Genomic DNA, 26,805 nt, shown 5'->3' with positions numbered 1-26,805 from the left:
GAAGAATAGCGATGCCGATTCTCTGCATTAATTAATTATATTTCTACACTGTCATAAACATAATTGGCATCGTTGTGGACCTAGAAAAGGATAATACCACCGGCTTTGTTGAATGACAGACAAGGATAGCAACACCAATGTTAAACAAACAGTGACATTCATTATAACTTGTACCTCTCTATAATCAAATTTTGCCATTATAACGTGAACCTCACAATTATAGAATACACTGCTCGTTTAATGTGAGAACGACTACTCTCTATTCGAGCAATTGTAACTATTTCAGAATCGTTGTCTTCATACAACGAGCAGTCTCAATATTATCCGGTAGTTTGTGAACCTGCACTGTCAAAATCTAGATGGCATGCGGCAAAAATGGCCGGTGACTCTTGCATTTGCATTCGCATTGCAACTTGCAACAGCTGTTGAAGTTGAAACAAGCAATAGTACGAAGATGCATTGAAAATTGAAAGTGATAGTGTTATGGTACTTTATAGCTTAAATTAGTTATAATTTTCCTTTAGTTATAGGTTGTGCATTAGTTATTATTCATTTGAATAAATTTGTGAAAAATGTATTCTACCAGTCCGTACTGTAGACTCTGTTTACAGACAAGCGACTGTGGTTCACTTGTTGAAATATTTAAAGACAATCTCTTTGAAGGATTGGTAGATCCGTGTGAAATTATCAGAACATTTTTAGGTATTGATATTTCACAAGATGATGGACTTTCCCGTGTTTTATGCCGAAAGTGTATCGGGATAATTACTCTTTTTAAAGACTATCGCGGAAAAGTGAATACTAATAACGACTTTTTAAAAGGTGTTTTAAACATAGCAAAGAGTAGGCCTAGTGACAAAGCTGTAACTGATTCGGTGGTTGAGGAAAGTAATGTTGCTCTTGAGAAAGCATCCAACTCAACAAACTATCGCCGACCAGGACCCAAATCTAAAAGAAGACCTATTAGGAGTGAAACATGTACCTCAGTTGAAACTAGTAGGTCTACTCCTACCCTTCCCACCAATGAAGTTGAGGTATCCAATAACTTCACACTAAATTCTTCTGCTCAACAAAATTCCACTTCCAATTCAGAAAAATCGGACCAACAAAATGGTAGTTGTATGGCTCAAGGCTTACAAGATGCTATTTATGAAAATATCACTTCCGTTTCTGAAAATTCCGATCAACAAAAGATTGACTCACAAGATGCTACACATCAAAATACAACTTCCAATTCTGAAACCTCCGACCAACAAAAGTCAGACGATATTCTATCTGATGCATCTACAATATTGTTAGATCAATCCAAAAATGCTAGAAGCAATCCCACAACAGACTCTGACAATGCAATGGATCTAGATCAATCAAGTTTTGCTCAAGTGCCAGTCACTCCTTGTGAACCCTCAAAATCTCTTGAAAAAACTGATGAAATTGATATTCCTACACATGAAACGCCTGAGGTTGAAGATGATAGGAGTAATTCTAAACGGAGGGGGCGTCCATGTAAACCCATCCATTTCTGTGAGCATTGTAATCGACCATTTTTCAACAAACACCAGTACAAAGATCACAAGTTACAACACAAAGTTCTAAGTACAAGAATGTTTGTGTGTAAAGTCTGTAAAATGGCCTATTCAAACAATCTAGATGTTGAAAAGCACCACCCAAGTTTCCATCCTTTTGCAAGCTTAGACACTGCCAAACATAGTCAATCTGATGATATAGGACAAGTTGCTATAGCTTCCGAGCCTCAAGTTGATAACAATCAGCAAACCAACAACACTGTTAATTTTGACATTATTGAAACAGCAGAACAAACACCACCTACCACACCTGTAAAAAGAAAACGCATGTCAAAGCAAAGTAGGCCTTCTTCCAAAAGAGTTCGAACCACTGTTGAAAAGATATCGGATAAACGTCATTCAGAAAACGTCACAGTTGCTGAGATACACACGACACCCGATGAAACATCTAATCTACAAGATAACTCCCAAGCTCAATCGCCTACAAAAATCATAGACATTAGTACTGCCCCCATATCAGCGCTGATTCCAGCTTCAACACAATCAAGTAACTCTTGTGAAAAAATGGACTGTAGCGATAACATTGAGGTTATCTCCGATGACGATATGGAAGGACATTCCATTCTAGACAACAAAGGTTCCAAAATTGATGTGATCAAACTTCAAAATACCGATAGGCCTACGTCAAAATGTAATTCACCAGCTACAATAACCAACGAGGACAATGTTTTCCGAAGTTGAGGACTTGAAACTACAAACTAATGTGACTTGTGCATCTGCGTCACAAGCTCCAAAGATGGCATCATCCAAGGAAGAAAAGGTTTGCAACAAATGCAACACTTTTAAATCAATCAGCATGAAGGAGATCTTCATACATAAGAAGAATTGCCGCAAAGGTGAGTAATCAGAGCCTGAACACATAGAGAGCGATCTGCAATCAGAGCGGTTTAAGGCTGGCCAATAGGCCTAACGATAGGCCATAATGTGTGATACGCATATCATAATAATCATCACAGCAAAAATATATAAATTTATATGTATTATATACATATAAATATATGTTGTTTTGTCTTCATCCTACTTGAACTGTTGATATTAATATCAATCTTGCCATTTTAGAACAATATTAACGGTTTTCTTGTTTGACAGACGCGTTTCGTGGGACTGAGCCACATCCTCATCGTACAAGAAGTAGTACCGAGTAGGTACTGAGGATTTTTAAGGCTAGTATTTTTGGTTTTGTGGAATAAAGTGGAAGGTGTAGGTGGGGGATGGTAGGGCTTGTGAGGGAAGGTTCAAACTGTATTTATTAGGTACAAATAGGGTGAGGTATTGGAGTTGGCTATTTAGTATATTAATGGGTTGTGCATTATTGTGCTTGTGAATTCCGTATTCGTATCCAATTCCAATACCCATCCCATACCTTATTTCATATTATTACCTAATAAATAGCCTACATAATTTGAACCTTCTCTCCCAAACACTTGAAATCAATGCCGCTCTCTGAGTGTCCAGGCTATATTTCTACAATAATTTTTCAATTATGTGAAGTGTCTATTTTCAAGTTTTCATCGTCTTCAAAAGAAGTTAGATATTCGTATTTTTTAAACTTTCTATCAAACCCGTTGAAAGTGGAGTTTTCTTGAGGCTCTCCACACACAACGGTGAACTGAAAGGCTCGCCCAAAGGAAATATTGATGTTTCTGCAGAAATCTGTTGAGATTTTTCCATCTACACGTTGAGGTTAAGGTGTGATCACATTGAATGCCTAATTGTGCAAGTGCACGCTTAGTTAGGCGTGAGGTGACCAAGCGTGCGGCGAATTAGAAACAAATTCTGGAAAGAGCAATAGGAACACGTGCACTTCAGTGGTTGTGTTCAATGTAGCAGCTACAAGCAAGTCATAGCATGCTTCAATGGCTCTTTCCAGCTTTTGTTTTTCGCCTCATGCATGGTCTGACGTGCACTAACTTGAATATTAACGGATTCAATGTGACCACACCCTTACCTTGAGGCAGACCTCAATATTTACCGTGGCGAGTGTTGCTAATCAGAAAAGTTTAATTAATTGGAGGCTGAGAGACTATCAATAAAATTGAATAAATGTTTTATTCGTTCAAAAAGTTGTGCATAACAGAAGAATCATTATATTTTTCACTCAATAAGATATTGCACAGTGTACAGAGTGTCTCAAGGAAGGTGTAACAGCCGAATACTATATCTACATGAAATTCATAAAAAGTTAAAAACGTCAAACAAAGGAACAAATCATTAATCTTATTGGAAATTTCTTCGTCTTTCCAACTATTCATCCTAGCAATTAAATTTTGTTAAATGATAATTTTCTAGCTATTGACGTTTTTGAAAAATATCGAAGAAACTATATATCTCAAAAAATAAGGTCGATATAAGATAATTGTATTGGATATTTTTTGTTACAAATTTCATGTAGAATCTATGGTCTGCAGCTGTTGCACCTTTCGTGGGGCACTCTATGCTCTAATAATAATTTGGTATAACGATAGGCCTAAGATCCTTTCACATGAATGAACAAAAGAAATAATGCAGTGAAATAATGTGAGATACATGTTTTAAAGTCAGTGGGCGGTGATGGGACGGTATAGTTGCCAATTTCCTTTATTCACCGGAACATCATTTTATTTATTTAGAGTTATCCCGTTAAATTTAATCTGATTTTGTTGATTCTTGTTAATAATGATTACACTATATATCTCAAATATATTCCACGAAAAAATACATCTTTTTGACGATTTACCAATATATTTCCATAATTAAGTTGAAATATAATTCTAGTTTATCATGTTTCTACTTAACTTCGTCTAGTCTACAATCAATTAGAAGGCAACGTTGCGCAGTTGGAAGATACAGATGCTTACCGTAATTATAAAACAGAATAAATTCAAAAGGTTTTTTCATAATAATAATTTATTGATTCTTCTTCACTTTCACAACAATTGAAAAAAACACGAAATAATTTTTATACATTATAAAAAGAATCAAATGGCTCACAAGGCTTTCGTCTGATCGTGAGCCTAAGGAAAATACAAACAAGGAATTACAAAAAAGGTGAAAAACAACTACGGTACGGTAAGCAAAAGAAGAAGAACAAGAGGTTTGAAAAACTAAAGAAACTATAGTAAGATTAATAAATATGTTAACAAAAGAGAGAAAAGAAACTACTAGATTGTCGAAAGATGAACAGAAACTAATACTAATTGGGAGAAAAATATCTGAATATTTTGCCCTGCAGCATTTACCCTTATTAAAGGATTAAACTTGCCTATATATTCTCAAACTAATACCTCAAAATATGAACCATACTGCTAAACAACTTATATTACGTAAATTACTTTACTAATGCCTTAAGTTATGTCTCCATATAAGTCTGTAGACGTTTTAATCCATCTGAAGATTCCTTTTTTTAATATTCATTGAACAGCAGGTTGCTAATTGATAATTTAATCCTAATTATAAAAACCCACTGTAATTATAATCATAATATTCTTATCTTAAAATTGAAAAAAAAACATGTTTCAATGTAGCTAATAGTTTTAGTGTTCTACTAGTGTTAGAAAGTAAAAGAATTGAACTATCTGCTTTGTCTAATGGCAGACAAGGATAGCAAACCAATTGCTGACTTATTACATGAATCTCACTTTATGTTGATTAGTTGATGCGTCCAATACCAGGATATCACATGTGAAGAAACCATGAAAATGTAGACATTAGGTATAACCTAATCTAAAATTATATTCAAAAGTTAGTTCCCAAATAGCATAACAGCAAGTAAATTCAATTTATATTTTTCCAAATTTTCCGGACGTGGATTAGTGATTTTGTTCTGTATTTTGGCTTTCTGAAATCAAAAGAAACTTTTTGGAAATAGAATTTTTGTGAAACTTAAGAATAACTACAACTATCACAGTTTTCCTTCATGGGAGATTGTGGCTATGTCGGCGAAGTGGAACATCCCACGGGACTCCCCACGATCCAAGCTAAACGCTAATCCTAATTATAATTAATTATTTGAAACATATCAATTTTCAGAAGAATATCATTGAAATAGTAGTAGAATATTCAATAAGAGGTTGTAAAAACTTGAATAGAGTATGATTATAGTGATTGATCTTTTTTCAGAAGTGCGTTGACTTCTCTGAGGATCGATCATGCCCACATCAGCGCTGGACTTGTGCGTGGATAATGGACTAGGTGGGTTCCGAATCAGTTTATTTTGCTGTAAGTCAGTAGTCTCAATCGGTTACCCGTTCGACGGTAGTAGCCTACTGAGAGTAGGCCTATGTATCATATGTATCTGTTTACTGATTAGATATATGCATTTCACGCAACGGGTGCGTCAACTATTCAAAGTACTGTGTAACATTATACTTGAAATATTGGCTCATATTTGCTTTCTATGGAAACTTTTGATTTTTTTATGAAAACTTCAGTAAAAGCACAAAAACTAAACGATCATCGAAGTTCCAATAATATGAATGTTCATTAATTTTAGTTTATTAATTCAATTTTCAGTTCTAAACTCCCATTTCATTCCTTAAACGGTTATAGGTAATGACTGGAATCGAATATTAATCTAAATCTGTGATAAGTTAGATAAATAGAGGCTGTTAAAATTTCTACATTTTTACTCGTGAAAATTATAATACAATTTTTAACGTGTTCAGATGTTTTTCTCTAGTCTTAGTGTAATCGATTTTCAAATGTTTAAACGGTTTTTTATAAAGAAGTAATATTATTTTAAAACTGTGTTTTTAGCTACCTACCCTTTGCACTAATTTTGTAGAAGATACACTGATTTGGAAAGGACATTCAAATGTGCTCCATGTGTTGAGTTGATTAATATCTGAAGCACTCTGAATAAGATATTTTTACTTAAATAGGAAAATCAATCATTTGTGAGGTCAACGAATTCTATGAGAGCAATGTGAATTTATAGTGAAATTTATTCAATTTGATGTTATTATCTTTTTACCAAGGAGATGAGCATAAACACTAAGATTATATTCTAGTGAAATATATTTTTTTTGTGAATTTTATAATGTTGATGTATAGATGTGGTCTCACAAGTTGGTCCCTAGTTTTTCGACGCGGGGGCGGGCAGAAGTTGAAGGAACCCAACTGCGCATGTCTGTCTGTTGTAGTCCTAATTATAAAATTACGACGTGCAAGGCAGGTTGATTCAAATAGCTCGATACAGTTTAGCTTGATGATAAAATGTTATTGCTGTACTTAGTAGCTTCTTGGTGCTGTGGGAGGGTTAAATCGGTTCAGAGATCGACTTATGAGATCGCGACTGCATATTTCTATGGCAGTAAATTGACTCATCCACATCTTCATAGAAACAAAAGAAATATAAAATACTATTGCGCTCCCATAATTTATTGGTAGGCTGCATCCTTAAATCAACGACAAATAATCTTATGAAGGACGTTATTCTAAACTAATTTGCATGTGATTTACACCAAAGGACAAAAAGGTTAACGACCTTTGAGAAGATTAATTTTATCCTTGTGTTTTGAAAAGAACGTCAAGTCAGTCAAAAATGTAGAAAAAATTGTAGCACTATCTGTTGACATTTGGACAGAACTGCTTTGATTTCATTGCTGTACTCTGAATTAGAACAAGTTTAGACTTGATCTTTCACTTGACCAATTATCCACGTGGCCAGATAGTGCGAAATTGTCACATTCTCATAGAATCCCGTATAATGTTGAATTTATTGAATTTGACAACATAGTCGATGCAGAATTATATATATAGTCTCATTATACAGAGTGAGTCATATGTATGGGAACCCTTCAATAAATTTGAGACTGTTGTAGATATAATATTGTAACTTCTAGGATAAGCTATTGGTCAAATACTCTACCTTTTGACGTATAGCTGAATTCCAACCCCTCATAAGGGGGGTTACTTAGGGGTTGTAACTCGAATATTTTAAATGTAAACATCCATTGTGTGGTACATCATTCCAAATGCATGGATAGCATCGATAAAAAAGTTCTATGATATTTAGTTTTTAAAGAAACGAGGGGTTGTAACTCAAATATTTTGAATGTAAACACCCATTGTGTGATTCATCATTTTAAAGGCCTTTTCAAAACGAGGAAAATTACATCAATAACAATATTCTATGATACTTCCATTCAAAATGGCGGCTGATTAAACTTTATCAATCTTCAATCTTTATCAAAACTTCAATCAGCCGCCATTTTGACATTTTTATTGATGTCATCTTTCTTGTTTTAGAAAGGCCTTTAAAATGATGTACCACATCAATGGGTTTTAACATTTAAAATATTTGAGTTACAACCCTTCATTTCCTTACGAACTAAAACTTCAATCAGCCGCCATTTTGGAATACAAGTATCATAGAACATTCTTATCGATGTCATATTTTTGTTTCAAAAATACCTTTAAAATGATGTACCACATAATGGGTGTTTACATTTAAAATATTCGAGTTACAACCCCTAATCCAACCCCTTATGAGGGGTTGAAATTCAGTTGTACGTCAAAATGTAGAGTATTTGACCAATAACTTATCCTGAAAGTTACAGTATTATATCTACAACAGTCTCCAACTTATTGAAGGGTTCCCATACAAATGACTCACTATGTACATATTCAGTCATATTGACTTGCATGGATGAGAAGTTAGCCATTTCGCATAAATTGTCATCACACTTATATGATCATCTTAAAGCCTAAGTCTCGACTTGTTTTATTTTGAGAATTATCTTAGTATAAGAATAGAAAACCTATCTTTGTTTTGCTTTTACCTATGTTAAGTATCGCTTGAGTGTGAGTGTAAGTTTTTCTATGAAATCTGGATTCCCACATATCAGTGAACGTATCAGGTACAGTGAAAATATTATTCCCATAAGTTCTAATAGGACTATTCAAACACACTCGGCCAAACTGAGTGGGAATAGATCAATAATAACTCATGGGAATTATATTTTCACTGAGCCAGTCATTTTCACTGATACTGACACCGGGAATACAGCTTAAGGTAATAGAAATTTATTAATTGGATCAAAGCAAGCTGCGCTTTCTGATTAGATATTTATTTTTTATAAATACTTCCAAACTATTTGAATTTATAATAAAAACGTTTTCTTTATTATTTACAGATCTTCTACACTGCCACTCAACGACACTAAACTATAAAATAAATTAAGACTTGGTTCTCCATCCGAAGAAATAACAGCGTTGCCAATATTCATGTAAGATTGCGATTTTCTTAAATTTCTAATTTAGCCACATTGTATGTAGAATATCATCACCGATATTCTATTAGTGTTAAAAATGTTGCATGGTTATATAATATATGTATTATATAAATATGCATATGCAATCATAGGCCAACAAAAAAAATATAAAGAGTCAATAACTTTTTGGCCTATGCAGCCGGGAAACATTGCTGTGTCCGGCCTGCAAAGAGCTTCAAATTGAAGTTTCAAGGTTAAAAGGAAATTTTACACAAGGTGTGTGTTGAAAGGAAATTCAATTTAAAATATTGAAATCATCTCGGAATTATGTTTTTCTTTCGAATATCACTTCTCTCATAATTATTATAGGAAGTCGTAACAAGTGAGAATTTCATATCAAAATAACGAATAGAGTGTCTCCTTTCTATTGGTGTCCTCTCTACTGGATCATGTTATCGGATGGACACGTAAAACTGTCGGTCCCGGCTGAAGTATAACAGTCGTAAGGTCCATTGACGGCTTAAATGATATATTCAGGCGGTGGGACCTTCTCGCAAGGGACTCCCCACCAACAAAAGCCATACGAATTTACTTTACTTTTCTACTGGATCATTTCTATCCGACCTATAGTTATTTTTTAATTAATGATGATGTTTGTCAATGTCGAGATATTTCCAGCAGAAAACATGAAATAATAAGTTTCGAGTTTTCCTTTCATTGTTTCAATAATTTTAATTTAGGGAATGACATCTTCAATTTTGCAACAAGTGTCAACTGAGCGGTACCACACCTATAAAAGAAGAGGTAGAGATGCGCTCTTTTGCTATATTCACCTTCTAAACTATTCTTAATAATTGAGCTGCTAAGTCAAAAATTGTGACACGCCCTCCAAAATTGAATTGTCAAATGATCAATTGTTTCAACTTGAAATAGTGGAATAATACATCAAATCAAAGATAATTTTAATGCTCTACACTCCTAAAATGAGCATTAATATATTTTCACGATGCATTGTTGGAGAGTTGTAAGCCCTGAGAGAGCAAAAAATTTGATACAAATTACTATTTTATTCTTATATAACTTTAAAGTGAAAAAACACTCACATTCTTTGGTGTGGCGACAACTGTTTCGTGCTGGTGTTGCAAATTCTCAAGCCAAACAGAAACTGAAGTAACTAAGGTTATAAGGGTGAGTATTTGGTCAGGGTAGGGGTGGAGGGGAGTTTTGGCGGTTGGAGGAGTTAAATGAGTTTGTCAAATAGGGTATGGGAGGAAAAGTTGATTTGGTCATTGAGAATATTGTTTGGCTGTTGTTTGGTGTACTTGTATATTTCAAACTGTTCCAGTACATCTTATTTTCTGTTTTTGTGGGAATAGTGAAGTATTTCAAGGTTATTGTTTATGTCAGGGTGTGTGTGGTCAGTGGAGATAATGTGTTCTGCAAAGGTGGAATGCGAGGAAGTATGGATAATGGCTCTTGTGTGTTCTTTGAATCTTATATTGAAATTTCTGGCTGTTTTTCCTATGTAAAATTTGCTGCAATCTGTACAATTTAGTTTATAAACTCCTGATCTGTTGTATTGTTGCTAAGGGGTATTGTGTGGGGACAAGAGCTTATTGAGAGACTTTGTGGTTCTGTATGCAACCTTGTATTTCATTTTCTTGAATGACGCTGCTATTTTGCGAGTTTTATTGTGGTGGTATGTGAGAGTGATGAAAGCTGTATGATTGTCAGTATTATTGAATCTGTCAGAGTTTTGCGGATTGTTTTTGTTGTTCTTAATTTTATTTTATGTAGTAGTTTATCAATCATTTGATAAAAACCTTTTATTTCATCAATTTTACACTTTCAAGAGCAAATAACTCGAAAACTTTACTGAACAAAAAGTGTAGAAAATCTATCAAGCTTCATTTTTGAATAGTTAGTCATGTCGGTTGAACGCATTTTCCCCAAGATATATGCGTGTAAGCAAAAAACGAAAAACTGCTATTTTCAAACCACCATCATCCCTTAAGCACATGGGGTAGGAATGGAGACTTTTGATATGTTCTCCTCCCAACTGGAACCAACAAAGCTGCAGTGTTCAAAACATTGTGTTCAAAATATTCCCTCCAAATTCATTTGTGAATTGGTCTATTGTTGCAAAACTGGAGATCTCACACTCAATTCGTGCGGAAATAAGATAAGAACTGTCAAGTCTGGCCATCAACATATCATTCAATTCAAATTGAAATCATGTTTTAATACCTTCAATTTCGGTCCATGTCACTAGTCAGGGCTGCACAAATCCAAAGTAAATATCACAGATGATCCCTCATCATGATAGTGTTAACCCTTTATTAGACAGACTTTGCCTCAAAAGTCCAAAACCTGGCACAAAGCTTGTTTAATCCCTGTGCTTGTTGAATCCCCGTCCGAACCCTGGCACAAATGTTTTACAACATTAGGCTTTACATAACACATAGAATATTGTGTTATTTTTCATTGTTTCTATAGAGTGGCAATATATTTGCCACTGTCCGTTACTGTCCTTTTCAGGGTGACAATACTCTTGCCATTGCCCGTCAACCTGACAATAAAATAGCATTACATTTAGAGAATATGGCATTTATTAGACAAAAAACAATTTTTTTGATATGATATTTTTACGCTTTATTATTAGGCTATGTCAGTTATTCAGAAAAATAAGATTAGTAAACATTTTTTCCAGGTGAAAAAAAGTTGATAAACGTTGAAGGTGTATGGTGTCACGATGTATGAAAAAGATTGAAACATGGATCAGTACACAAAAGAACAAGGCATTTAGTTGCAACTGACAAATAGATCTTTTATAGGAAAGGAAAAAAGTGTTTCTTCTCTCTCAACTGCATATCTATTGGTTTTATTCTTTAAAAGGTTCATTTTGATACTCCTTATTTCTATTTTCACACTTTTATTGATATTTTTATAAAATGATTATAATTAAGACCAAATTGGTCTCCCCTTCAGAGTAAAAACATTGCAAAAGTTCAGATTTAACGTTTTTACATTGTTCTCAAGTGAATATGAAAATACATTTGAAACGTTTTAGATTATAAACTAACATATTCTGTATGTTAGGTGAAAAATAATGATGACACAGAGTATTACATATCAAAAATTTTAACTTTTAATGCAAAATATAAAAATAAAATGAATTTCAATATTAAATGTTATTAAGACAAATACAAAATTAAATTCATAAACAATAATCTGCCAGTTTTATTCTGCATTGCTGAACAACGAATCAAAAAATATTTTTTTCTCAGCTGGTAAATAATCCATAAGTCCAATAGCTTTTGAAGGTCTGCCAGTTTTGCTGGATTCACTAGCAAATTATCGGGATACAGATTTGATAGTGTTGCAGGCTCAACTATGTGGTAGACTGATGAGATATTCTTAGATGCTCTTCCTCTCGGTTTCTTGAAAATGTTCGATACAGCCCAGTTTTCAATGGTGCTGTGACTCTTCCTTATCCTCATCACGGTTGGTTCATCTCATGTGAATTGAATCCACCTAGCCTCACTTATTGTACGTCAAAAGGAAGAGTATTCAAAACTTATCCTGAATGATACATTATTATATGTACAACAATCTTCAACGTTTTGCTAATCCATCTCATTTATTACTTCCTTCTTCTAGAAAAACAAGAGTTGATTTACCTTCCCGATGTTCACACTTTGAATAAGGTTTTTGATTGTTAAAATCATCAATAGCTTGTACATTCTGTACACTCTGAAATTTCGGGTTATAGACTTCACAATAATAATCTCCATTTCTGTCAAGATCATATCTGTGGCTTGGTGCAAAAAGTGCCAAAGTCAGAAATCAAGATTTTTGGTAAAAGGAGCTTGAAAGAAAGCTTGTACTTTCTTTCTCACACTGTCCATCAACAATATCTTCCATGCGATTTATATCATATCTTGTCAGTATATGAATTAGTTCATGACAATTTTAGTTGTAATACTTCCATTCGCCTCCAAAGAATAGCTTTCAATTTTGATATGACATTGGCACTTCTTGCTCGGCGAACTGTGGATTTGAAGTACATTGGTATTGATTCCATGTAGTTTATGGGTAAATTTACATTGCATAGCCTCAATTTCTAAGTGTAATGAACTCAATAATACATTGATACATATTTATAATTACATGGAAATAATTGAATAAAAAAACAAATATGTTTTCAAATTCTACACTGTTTTATTTAGTACACGACCATGGTTTCCTGACCACACTGGTCACATTTTCAAGTTGACTAAAGCTAAAAGGTTAAGGTAAACATTGAACATTAAAATTGGTACATGTTAGCCAACATAACTTGATACATTTAGTAAAGAGAAATAGTAATTGGAAACTTCTAATTTACTGTTGTTTGAATATATTACAAAGAATGTATAAAATATGTATAAATATATAAATTAATTGAATATAATCTATGAAATTAATCTATAAACTTAAGTCTGAGTTGGGGACCAGCTGACAAAGGTGACCAGTGGTTTGTTGTCATTTAAAAGAAGATGCTATACATAACCTATATTATGGGAGTTTGAATAATTTTGAAAATGTTACATTGAATAATAAATAAATCTAGGCTCTAAGTTGAAATCAAAAACTCAAATAAAATGAATTAGAGAGAATTGGTAGCCTCTTTGTAGGTTGAACTAAAACTAAACAAGGTATCCTAAATATCTTAATTTAAAAAAGAAAAAGGTAATTATAAGGATAAGTTGATTTAGATACTGTTAAAGACTGTTAGAAAAATGAAAATTGAAAACTGGTTAGAATTAAGTGTACATCTCATATTATGTATAAAGAAGACCTGTTAATTGTTAGAGGTGATTAGATTGATAAGATTTGTAGTTTCTTCATTTCTTCATCTTAGGTTGTTTGAGGGTGATGACTCTGGTGTTTACTTTTTGTTATCATTCTACTGATGTAGCAGTTGACAAATTCTAACTTTTCATTAAGGCTTGTGGTGTTTGGGCATTCAAAAATTTTCTGAATCTCTATAGCTTCCAATACATTTAAAAGTCTTCCTTTTTCAGATATGTGTAGGAGGTTAACATCTTGGTTACTATTGAATCCGTGTCCTGTTTCAATCAGATGGTCTGCAAATTTTGAGGTGTATTTACCATTTCTTCCATGCTGATTTGTGTTCTGAGATTCTAACACTAAATTTTCTCCCAGTCTGACCAATGTATTTGGCATTGCACTCCCCACACTTCAACATGTAGACACCACTTCTTTCCCATTTTTCTATTTTGTCTTTTGATGCACTTAATAGTTTATTTAAGATGGGAGAGTTTTGAAGGCTACTCGAAAACCATTTTTCTTAAGAAGTTTACCTAATTTCTCTGACACTACTCCTAAATAAGGTATTGAAATCCAGTTAATTTCTTCCTGTGAATTTGGTGTGGTGTAAACTTTTTCCATTATCTGTTTGTCCTTCTTCTTCCTCAACATTTTCATTTCAAATCATTTATTGTAGCCATTTTTATGTGCAATTCTGAGTATTGTGTCCAGTTCTCTGTTGAATTCTTCTTCCTCCAATGAAATACTTGTTAATCTGTCCAGCATGGAGTGGAAGGCTGCTGATTTGTGGGATTGTGGATGGCAAGAGAAATTTGGTATGACTGTGTCCATGCTGGTTGGCTTCCTGAAGATGGCAAATTTATGTTTTCCTTCATGGTGAGAGATGGTCAGGTCCAGGAAGTTGATTGTGTTGTTGATCCCAACTTCTTTTGTGAACTGGATGTTTTTGTGTATGCTGTTGATGAAGTTGTGGAATAGATCTAACTGTCTGTTTGAATCATTCCATAGACAAAGGATGTCATCCACATACCGGAATCAGTATCCTATTTGATTTTTGAACCGTGAAGAGTTGAGGATTATTTTTTCAAAACTGTCCATAAATATTTCAGCTAACAGAGGTGAAAGTGGTAAGCCCATGGCTAGTCCGTGTGTTTGTTGGTAGATTTGGCTATTGAATTTGAAGAAATTTTGGTTTGTACATATTTTCAAAAGAGTCACCATTTCTTGGATTTATTAAAATTCAAAAAATGAGATTGCTCCAATTCTTTTATCTCTATTGGAGGTTTTCTTGGAACCAATCTGATCAGATTTGCCCAATCTTTCGGAAAATCAATTTCTGCTGTTGTGCCCCTTTTCACTTTTTCGATGCAGGCAGGAATTGTGTCAGCCTACATGTGAGTATGACCAGGCTCAAGGAACTTCTGATTGTTTAATTGAATTATGCTCTCATCCTCATCAACAGAATTCAAATAGTTCAGAATCATTACAGAAAAGTATAAGTTCTGGTTCTGACCAGAGCAGGAGTCACTGTACATATTCACTTGCTCACATTCTTTGGGCACATCACACTCAAACTCAAGTGCACTTTGGGCACGTTGCTCACATCAAATAAAAGTTATGAGTTAAAATATGAGTAAATACTGTTTCTATGACAAACTGGTTATTCAAAATAACAATAATAGTATAAACTGACAAAACCAGGACTTTTTAAATTGAAACTCACTGCATGAAACTGGAAAGTTTTTGACTGTTGAAACAGTCATCATCTGTAGTCAGTTTCAATGTATTTCATTAATAAATTACAGCAATTGTTACCTACATTCAGTCATAATTACAATAATTATGCCTAATAACAGGAACAATTTGATCTAAACTTAGAATATTCTAGAATATCATGAGCAAAATATTATTCCTGTAATACAAGAACATCCAAATCATTAGAGCATACATTAGCACATTGAGTACTATTAGAGTTTCATAACACATACAGATTTTTAAATAACACACTAGCCAACATCTATACTGTGATAAAATATGCAATGAACCGAAACAAGAGGTACCCTAGTAGAATTAGTGAATTATGATGAAATAAACATGAAAGTGAATGAGATAATAGATTGAACCTGGTGTTTTTTACTTTCTTCAACAATTGAAAGCACATAAAAAATATATTATGAACACTTGAGGATATTATCAATGGACATTTTTTTCCAATTCCAGTATCACCATGAAATTGATCAAATGAAAATTCTACTTGATGCTCCCGCCTTACAACAGAATTAAGAAAACTTAGATTCCCATAAATTAAAGTAGCTTTATCTACCTGTATCCATTAGCTGCATATTATTGCATTCAATGGTAAGCAATTCTTTATTCACCTCAATTGCTTCCAATAATTTAACTGATCCAAACTTACTCCAACAATTCCCACCCTCTTCTAAAAATGAATTCAAATTTTGGTATGAAAACAACATGTAGGAAAAATATACTGTAGGTGTGGGTGAGTACACCTAGAAAAAAAATTGTAGTTTTGGTTACCCAGACCCAGTAACACAAAATATGGTCATTTAAATTTAGGTTAATAACTTCCTCTTCAAAGGTAATTTAAAATCAAGAATATCTCAATTCCTTCTTATAAATGTATCTATCACAATAAATTTAATACTTTGATGGTAGCTTTCATTGATAATAATTTCCTTAATTATATTATAAATCTATGACATACCTTTAGTAGTGGTTATAGGAGGAAAATGTCCATTGTAAGGTGACAATTTGATATCCTCTGTTCTTAATTAAAGCATTTACTGAGGCAGAAAAAACTAGAACATGCTATTGGAACAGATGGTTCCACAGCCAAATACTAACAAGCCTAAAGCTGGCATAAAAGTAAAGATTAACACAAAATACTGAGACTACATTATTCAGTTCTTCTAGGGACAATGGACAGATGCTGAATGAATCCACTTCGCTTCTCTCGTCTTGCCGTGGACAGCTGTAAACGGCCTCACTAGATAGGAACCTAACCAACGTTAACTGTGATTGGCAGTTACTATTTTATTAAAAATATTCATCACAATTTCTGCCAATAGAAAGGAACGGTACAACTACAATATTTAAGATACATTCTCCCACCAAGTGACAGCTATTTTCCAAATTCTCAACCAAATAAGGCATGATTGATAATCAATCGGACACAAATTCCTTGCCTTATAAGGTCATAAACCAGACTGATGCTCCAGGAAAATTTTTGATTTTCTTAGTACTATAACTTCTACGCACACACTAACAAAGTCAACACAACACAACACAGAAAAGCAAAGCAGCGAAATAAAATGTTATACAGGACTGACTTCTCATGATAATTCGCATAATCCTCATCATTCACAATTGGAACAATGAATATTGTTACAGTCTTTCCCTGAAATAAGCAATCTTCATATAATTTGAAACTTAATTGCTTTCCTAAGCACTTTTTGTTATACCCTTCACTACCTTCTTTTCTTCTGTATTATCAGATAATATGAATGAATACATTTTAGGTTTCAAACCAGATTTAGTTCGTTCGGAAATATTTTTTTAATATAGTTATAATGGAAATCAAACATAACTGCTTTACTTTCCTCTAGAATTACCATTCCAACATAAATTGGTTTATTTAACACTATCTCAACTTTATTTAAAGTTACTCCAACAACATTTTCTCCAAATAAATGCCAGTTTTTAGTTCTTGGTTTTGAAATGAGTTTGTGTAGTTTTTTTCATTAGTTACAATTTCAAAATCAGAATGTTTTTTCACATTCATTAAAGTTCGTCCATATATACTATTATCCATTAGTTTATAAAGATTACGTTCAAAGTCATTATGTGCATTTCTTCTTAATTGAGTATTCAAGTTTATAAATGGTTCCAACAATTTAGATTGTAGAAATTTAATCCCTCTATGAATTTTCTTGAGCTTCATGCCAAGTCTTAGGTATAGTTTCAAATTATTAATATGTATTATGTATTTCTCTCTATCTTTCAAAGTAGTCAACAACTTTTCAGTTTTTCCATTTGGTGGTTTTTCTTTCACCGGTGCTAAAGGATAGCCATTATGACTGTTATGAAGATGTCTTGGGTATTCAAGATCTACTTCCAATACATATCCTACATTACTTTGATCTTGTTCTACATCAAATTCTTGAATTTCTGCTTCTGTCATACATTCAAAATTTGAAGGTGGTAGATTACAACTCATTCCCACAGCATAAAGATTATTACAGTCCCAATAGATAATGTATGTTTCTGGCTCATTTATCTTGAAATCATCCATATATCTATTATTGGCTTTTGCATAGCGGTGTGGAATAATACTAATTCCTCCCCTTTTTTCCCTAATTCCTTTTTCAAAGAATAAATACTGATCAGGATCAGAAATTAATTGCAATTCTACTTTTGTGTATTTCAACATAGCAGACCAGGAAAAGTGAGGGAGAGAGTAGCAATGTGCTACATCCATGTTGTATGTATTCATGAACGTTTTCTTAAAGTTTTCAAAAACATCAGCAAGGAGAAGAATATCTATTTTCAAATAAAAATCATGGAATTGTACAAGATTCTCTATTTTGAAAACTTCCCATACTGTTTTTGCATGCTCATACTCTTCTACAGTTGCATTTTTGTCACCTATAGAACTTATCAATAGTTGGCAATTTAGTTTCAAGGAATTTTTGAAAATTGTTTTTATATTCATATGGATACAATTGTTTTTTTCTTAGTAGATAAATTTTATTTGGAGGGAAATGTTGTTGAAGTAGCTTGAACTCAGGATTTATAGCAACTAATTTATCAAGAGAAGAATGTAGAAAATTCAATGAATCTATAAATCCTTATGTGTTATTCAATGTCATTGTCATTATTTTCTCACTACTTTTTGCAATAGTGCTAATTTTTTTCTATAATTTCCAAGAGATTTCAAAATGAGATGCATATCATATCCATTTAGTTTGTGGAAAATTACTGGTATGAATTTTACTTTTTTCATATTTTAATTATCATGTGCAGCACCAATAGACTTTCCTGTTGAGTGAGAGTGATGTCTGACCCTATCAATGAAATCTATTGGTTTTGTACATAAACAACAAGATTTTTGTTGTACATATGTCTTTTCATCTTCTGTAGTGAAATTCATATCAATAATAGTTTGCAATTTCTTTTTCAATATAACACTATGTATTTCTAATTCATCTATGAAATGATCAATCAATTTCTCAGATTCCTCCAAGCTATTAGCCCTAACAATTTTTGGACTACAATATAATTATCTCTATTATTGTATGCTTCCTTCCTCTATTCTTTGATGTGAATATGGGATATATAATATCCTTCTCATCCTCATAACTCAACACATTAATACAAATATCTTAATTGAAACTCAATTTTTTTGAATTTTTTCTATTTTTACAGGGAATTCCAAATTCTCAACATTGAATAGATGTGAATATTTTTGTAGATTTGGAACTTTATTGTACTTTGGATTTTCATTAAAGTATGCTAGTATTGACTATAAGAACGATTTCTGATCTTCATTGAGTATATTGACAGTTGCTTTCTTATTAGCAAGTCTTTTTGGAGTTGGAATGTATGAACTAGCTGCATTTGCAAGAGTTAGTCTTGAAAGATTCATTATATAAATGAAATGTTTATCCTCTAGCAAGATCAAATTTATTTTATGCAATCTACTTTGATATTCAGATACATGGAGTGGGGAGATAGTGTCACTCTCTTCTACATAATCATACATATTTATACAAATATCTTCATTCAAACTCTCAAATATTGGAATGTCTTCTATTTTTAAAGGGAATTTCAAATTCTCAACATTGACTAGGTGTGAATATTTTCGTAGGTCTGTTACTCTATTGTTCCTTTGATCTTTATTGAAGAATGATAGTACTGACCATAAGAATGATTTCTGATCATCATTGAGTATGTTGACAGTTGCTTTCTTATTAGCAAGTCTTTTTGGAGTTGGAATGCACGAACTAGCTGCATTTGCAAGAGTTAGTCTTGAAAGATTCCTTATATAAATGAAATGTTTATCCTCTAGCAAGATCAAATTTTTATTTTATGCGATCTACTTTGATATTCAGATACATGGAATGGGGAGATAGTGTCACTCTCTTCTACATAATCATAAACATTTATACAAATATCTACATTCAAACTCTCAAATTTTGGAATGTCTTCTATTTCTAGAGGGAATTTCAAATTCTCAACATTGACTAGGTGTGAATATTTTTGTAGGTCTGTTACTCTATTGTGCTTTTGATCTCCATTGAAGAATGATAGTACTGACCATAAGAATGATTTCTGATCATAATTTTTTATATTAATGGTTGTTTTCTTATTAACAAGTATTTTTGGAGTTGGAATGTACAAACTAGCTCCATTTGCAAGAGTTTCTCTTGGGGAAAGGTTCAAAATAGCTCTAACTGCCCTTTTCTGCCATATGAAAACTTTTTTATGTGTTGGGCAATTGCCCCACATTCTTATCCATAAATAAGATGAGAATGGAAAAGTCCGTGATAGGTCATCAACAATACTTGCAGATTAACAGAACTATTTAATCTCTTGAGGAGGTATGTTACCCTTGAAAGTTTTTTACAGAGACTATCACATGTTCCTCCCAACAGAGTTTACCATCCAATATTACACCTAGTAATTTGACAGGCTTAAGATATTGTGGTTCAGAGTATGCCCTAATGTAAATGTTATTTTCTCTGTTTTCTGCTCATTTAATTCTAGGTCATTAGATGAATACCATGATTTTGCCTGATTCAAGGAAATGTCAAGTTTATCCTGAAGTTTTTCGATTTCAGCATCTGATTGGATTATTGAGGTGTCATCAGCATACAATACAGAAAGACCTGGTATATTGAAACTGAAATCATTTACGAAAACCAGAAAAAGGAAAGGCCCAAGGACCGATCCTTGAGGTACACCTGTATTTATGTTCAATACATCAGAGCATTTACCTGCACACTTTACCATTTGTTTTCTGCCAACCAAATAACCTTTCAATAGCTTTAACTCTCTATCTACTATGCCATAATGCTCCAGTTTTTTGCAGAGAATCACATGTGAAACTCTCTCAAATGCTCTGCTAAGGTCTAATAGGGTTGCCCCTACTGCACATTTATTTTCAAAACATTGATGTACAAAGTCTACAATTTTCTCAACAGCGTCTATTGTAGAGTGACCTGGTCTAAAGCCATATTGATGGGGATATAATAAGCCATTGAAAATGAAATATTCATAAGTTGCATTAGCAGACAAAATTCTATTATTTTACTGATGATAGGCACAAGAGCAATTGGTCTGTAATTTTCAGGATTTTTTGGATCTCCTTTTTCAAAACAGGTGTAACACTGGACACTTTCAAACAATCCGGAAAGTAGCCCATGACAATAATAAAATTTATAATATATGTTAGAGGAAGCAAGGTTGAGTCAATTATTTCTTTGATCAAGTAATTAGACATTCCAAACACATCCTCACTATGAGAATTACTCATTCTATTAACAATGGATTTAACGGTTAACTTATCAATTGTCTTAAGTTTAAAATTGTGTGAAGGCTTTGGAGCATTAATCAGAAAATTTTGAAATGACATATCAATTTGGTCCTGTCTATCATCCAACCTTCTGGTTGGTACATTAACAAAGAGCTCATTCAATACATTTGGAGAGATTGGTATTGGTTTTTTACAAGCAGGCATGAGATTAGATTCTCTCTTGACTATTGACCAAGCAGCCTTACACCTATTATTAGCATTTGCAATAAATTCACTATTTACCTTTATTTTCGCTTGTTTCAACTTGAATCGGTAGTGCTTTCTTATATTTTTATAGACTTCTTTATCATATTCACTAAGTGTATTCTTGAATCTACTGTAAGAAATCAATAATAGAATGTGTAATTTTTCCAGTTCAGGTGAGAGCCATTTTGAAGAAGATTGTTTTTTACTTTTATTTTTCACCAAAACTCTAGGGCAGGAGCGATTTAAGGATTCAACTATGATATTTAAGAAACTATTAACTGCCATATCAACATTATTGTCAGTTTTATAAATTTTCTCCCAACAATATTTATAAGAGACTTTCTCAAATGTAGCAATCTTTTCTTGGTAAGAAGTCTTATAGTCATGTCTCTATTTAATTTATTACATTCATTAGAGATTTTTGAAGATGACTTTCTTTCTAGATCAAACGAAACACAAACACCAGAATGGTCAGATATTAAACCTTGTTCTAAAAGTGTTACTCTAAAATAATCCGCAGATATATTTGTAATTACATTATCAAGACATGACTCATACCTAGTTGGAGAGTAATTCGTACAGTAAAGGTTGAAAGATCTCAATAAATTCAAAAATTCTTGTGTGTCTGGTTCAAAATTTTTAAGAATGTCTACGTTTAGATCACCTGCTAATATCAAGAATTTAAAGCCATTTACCTTACTTGTTACATATTCCAGTAATTGTTCCAAATTAACCATAAAATCTCTGAAACGGGAGCCAGGAGTGCAGTAAATACTAATTACTAGAGTATTTAATCTACCAATCCTAACAGCTGTTGCCTCACAAGAACCCTCATAACAGTAAGAGGTAATGTCAATAATATTAAAATCAATTCCTTCTCTCACAAATATTAAAGAACCACCATATGGAGTCAGTCGACAGTAAAAACCAGCTAGTTTGAAGTTTTGAGGGACATAAAGATTAATCTCTTCCTCACGTAACCAGTGCTCACTCAAGCAAATGACATCAACTCTTTACGACTCAAAATAGTCTCAAGTTCAAGTAACTTATTTCTCAGAGATTGAATATTTAGAGCGCAAACCTTCAAATCAGAGCTACGGTCCTGTTTTCTAGTATATTCTAGGATCGTTGTGTTTCTACCTATATGAACAGGACAACTAATTTATCAAGAGAAGAATGTAGAAAATTCAATGAATCTATAAATCCTTATTCAATGTCATTGTCATTATTTTCTCACTACTTTTTGCAATAGTGCTATTTTTTTTCTATAATTTCCAAGAGATTTCAAAATGAGATGCATATCATATCCATTTAGATTGTGGAAAATTACTGGTATGAATTTTACTTTTTTCATATTTTAATTATCATGTGCAGCACCAATAGACTTTCCTGTTGAGTGAGAGTGATGTCTGACCCTATCAATGAAATCTATCGGTTTTGTACATAAACAACAAGATTTTTGTTGTACATATGTCTTTTCATCTTCTGTAGTGAAATTCATATCAATAATAGTTTGCAATTTCTTTTTCAATATAACACTATGTATTTCTAATTCATCTAAGAAATGGTCAATCAATTTCTCAGATTCCTCCAAGCTATTAGCCCTAACAATTATTGGACTAGAATATATATCTATTATTGGCTTTTGCATAGCGGTGTGGAATAATACTAATTCCTCCCCTTTTTTCCCTAATTCCTTTTTCAAAGAATAAATACTGATCAGGATCAGAAATTAATTGCAATTCTACTTTTGTGTATTTCAACATAGCAGACCAGGAAAAGTGAGGGAGAGAGTAGCAATGTGCTACATCCATGTTGTATGTATTCATGAACGTTTTCTTAAAGTTTTCAAAAACATCAGCAAGGAGAAGAATATCTATTTTCAAATAAAATTCATGGAATTGTACAAGATTCTCTATTTTGAAAACTTCCCATACTGTTTTTGCATGCTCATACTCTTCTACAGTTGCATTTTTGTCACCTATATAACTTATCAATAGTTGGCAATTTAGTTTCAAGGAATTTTTGAAAATTGTTTATATATTCATATGGATACAATTGTTTTTTTCTTAGTAGATCAATTTTATTTGGAGGGAAATGTTGTTGAAGTAGCTTGAACTCAGGATTTATAGCAACTAATTTATCAAGAGAAGAATGTAGAAAATTCAATGAATCTATAAATCCTTATTCAATGTCATTGTCATTATTTTCTCACTACTTTTTGCAATAGTGCTATTTTTTTCTATAATTTCCAAGAGATTTCAAAATGAGATGCATATCATATCCATTTAGATTGTGGAAAATTACTGGTATGAATTTTACTTTTTTCATATTTTAATTATCATGTGCAGCACCAATAGACTTTCCTGTTGAGTGAGAGTGATGTCTGACCCTATCAATGAAATCTATCGGTTTTGTACATAAACAACAAGATTTTTGTTGTACATATGTCTTTTCATCTTCTGTAGTGAAATTCATATCAATAATAGTTTGCAATTTCTTTTTCAATATAATACTATGTATTTCTAATTCATCTAAGAAATGGTCAATCAATTTCTCAGATTCCTCCAAGCTATTAGCCCTAACAATTATTGGACTAGAATATATCTCTATTATTGTATGCTTCCTTCCTCTATTCTTTGATGTGAATATGGGATATATAATATCCTTCTCATCCTCATAACTCAACACATTAATACAAATATCTTAATTGAAACTCAAATTTTGGAATTTTTTCTATTTTTACAGGGAATTCCAAATTCTCAACATTGAATAGATGTGAATATTTTTGTAGATCTGGAACTTTATTGTACTTTGGATCTTCATTGAAGAATGATAGTACTGACCATAAGAATTATTTCTGATCTTCATTGAGTATGTTGACAGTTGCTTTCTTATTAGCAAGTCTTTTTGGAGTTGGAATGCACGAACTAGCTGCATTTGCAAGAGTTAGTCTTGAAAGATTCCTTATATAAATAAAATGTTTATCCTCTAGCAAGATCAAATTTTTATTTTATGTGATCTACTTTGATATTCAGATACATGGAATGGGGAGATAGTGTCACTCTCTTCTACATAATCATAAACATTTATACAAATATCTACATTCAAACTCTCAAATTTTGGAATGTCTTCTATTTCTAGAGGGAATTTCAAATTCTCAACATTGACTAGGTGTGAATATTTTTGTAGGTCTGTTACTCTATTGTGCTTTTGGTCTTCATTGAAGAATGATAGTACTGACCATAAGAATGATTTCTGATCATAATTTTTTATATTAATGGTTGTTTTCTTATTAACAAGTATTTTTGGAGTTGGAATGTATGAACTAGCTGCATTTGCAAGAGTTAGTCTTGGAAGATTCCTTATATAAATGAAATGTTTATCCTCTAGCAAGATCAAATTTTTATTTTATGCAATCTACTTTGATATTCAGATACATGGAATGGGGAGATAGTGTCACTCTCTTCTACATAATCATACATATTTATACAAATATCTTCATTCAAACTCTCAAATATTGGAATGTCTTCTATTTTTAAAGGGAATTTCAAATTCTCAACATTGACTAGGTGTGAATATTTTCATAGGTCTGTTACTCTATTGTTCCTTTGATCTTCATTGAAGAATGATAGTACTGATCATATGTATGATTTCTGATCTTCATTGAGTATGTTGACAGTTGCTTTCTTATTAGCAAGTCTTTTTGGATTTGGAATGTATGAACTGGCTGCATTTGCAGGAGTTAGTCTTGAAAGATTCCTTATGTAAATGAAATGTTTATCCTCTAGCAAAATCAAATTTTTATTTTATGCGATATACTTTGATATTCAGATACATGGAGTTGGGAGATATGTCACACCCTTCTACATAATCATATACATTTATACAAATATCTATATTCGAAATCTCAAATTTTGGAATGTCTTCTATTTTTAGAGGGAATTTCAAATTCTCAACATTGACTAGGTGTGAATATTTTCATAGGTCTGTTACTCTATTGTTCCTTTGATCTTCATTGAAGAATGATAGTACTGATCATATGTATGATTTCTGATCTTCATTGAGTATGTTGACAGTTGCTTTCTTATTAGCAAGTCTTTTTGGATTTGGAATGTATGAACTGGCTGCATTTGCAGGAGTTAGTCTTGAAAGATTCCTTATGTAAATGAAATGTTTATCCTCTAGCAAAATCAAATTTTTATTTTATGCGATATACTTTGATATTCAGATACATGGAGTTGGGAGATAGTGTCACACCCTTCTACATAATCATATACATTCATACAAATATCTATATTCGAAATCTCAAATTTTGGAATGTCTTCTATTTTTAGAGGGAATTTCAAATTTCTCAACATTGACTAGGTGTGAATATTTTTGTAGGTCTGTTACTCTATTGTGCTTTTGATCTTCATTGAAGAATGATAGTACTGATCATATGTATGATTTCTGATCTTCATTGAGTATGTTGACAGTTGCTTTCTTATTAGCAAGTCTTTTTGGATTTGGAATGTATGAACTGGCTGCATTTGCAGGAGTTAGTCTTGAAAGATTCCTTATGTAAATGAAATGTTTATCCTCTAGCAAGATTAAATTTATTTTACGCAATCTACTTTGAAATTCAGATACATGGAGTGGGGAGATAGTGTCACTCTCTTCTAGATAATCATAAACATTTATACAAATATCTACATTCAAACTCTCAAATTTTGGAATGTCTTCTATTTTTAGAGGGAATTCCAAATTCTCAACATTAACTCAATGTGAGTATTTTTGTAAATCTGCTAATACTGACTATAAGAAGCACCTTTCATCCTCATTTTTTATATTAATAGTTGATTTCTTATTATCAAGCTTTTTGGGAGTTGGTACATATGTTCCTGAATATATTGGTTTGTAGCAAACAATATTCAAATCAAAACATTCAATCGAATTAATCACCCAACAACTACCATATTGTATAAATTTATCTATTTTATTCCATATAATACCTTCTGCTTTATCCCATTGAACACTAAACTCATTTATATTATCTTGAATTTGTAGAATTGTTTGTGCTATCCCATGAAACGTTGGTGTAGTATTCATTCCATGATCTGCAACTAATTTCTTCAGCTTCAATTTGAGAGCAACATACCATTTTATATTATTATTAAATTCTTCAGCTTCTTGACTGCCATGCCAAAATCTCTAACATTTCATTCCAAGCCATGGACAATTTTCTCCAAAATACAGTTGTTCTATTGTTTTTATGACATCTTATATTTAGCTTATGGCTTAGCTTCAGCTATTTTCAAGAATATTCAAAAAAAAAAGTGTGACACATTTTTGGATCACATGGCCTGGCTGTATGTCATGTCATCCCTGAGGCCATGTGACCCAGGAAAGTGTC

The 26,805-nt window shown here is 32.5% G+C and overlaps 1 protein-coding gene across 3 annotated transcripts; it reads left to right on the top strand.

The window, feature by feature from the left end:
• Window positions 1-393: 393 nt before the first annotated feature.
• LOC120353837 (PR domain zinc finger protein 2-like) lies at window positions 394-20,013 on the top strand. 3 transcript variants are annotated; one of them, XM_039439018.1, is made up of 4 exons: window positions 394-2,419; window positions 5,682-5,753; window positions 8,699-8,791; window positions 19,055-20,013. In XM_039439018.1, the coding sequence occupies exon 1, from the start codon at window positions 573-575 to the stop codon at window positions 2,262-2,264; it is 1,692 nt and encodes a 563-aa protein (XP_039294952.1). In that variant the 5' UTR covers window positions 394-572; the 3' UTR covers window positions 2,265-2,419; window positions 5,682-5,753; window positions 8,699-8,791; window positions 19,055-20,013. The 3 variants fall into 3 exon arrangements, with proteins under 3 accessions (XP_039294952.1, XP_039294951.1, XP_039294950.1); XM_039439017.1 differs by lacking the exon at window positions 19,055-20,013 and adding an exon at window positions 11,487-19,046; XM_039439016.1 differs by lacking the exon at window positions 19,055-20,013 and having other exon boundaries at window positions 8,699-9,111.
• The last annotated feature ends 6,792 nt before the right edge of the window (window positions 20,014-26,805 follow it).

This window comes from Nilaparvata lugens, chromosome 12 (genome assembly GCF_014356525.2).
Source record: "Nilaparvata lugens isolate BPH chromosome 12, ASM1435652v1, whole genome shotgun sequence".
Classification (NCBI taxonomy): Eukaryota; Metazoa; Arthropoda; class Insecta; order Hemiptera; family Delphacidae; genus Nilaparvata; species Nilaparvata lugens.
This window is presented reverse-complemented; position numbering and strand designations above follow the sequence as displayed.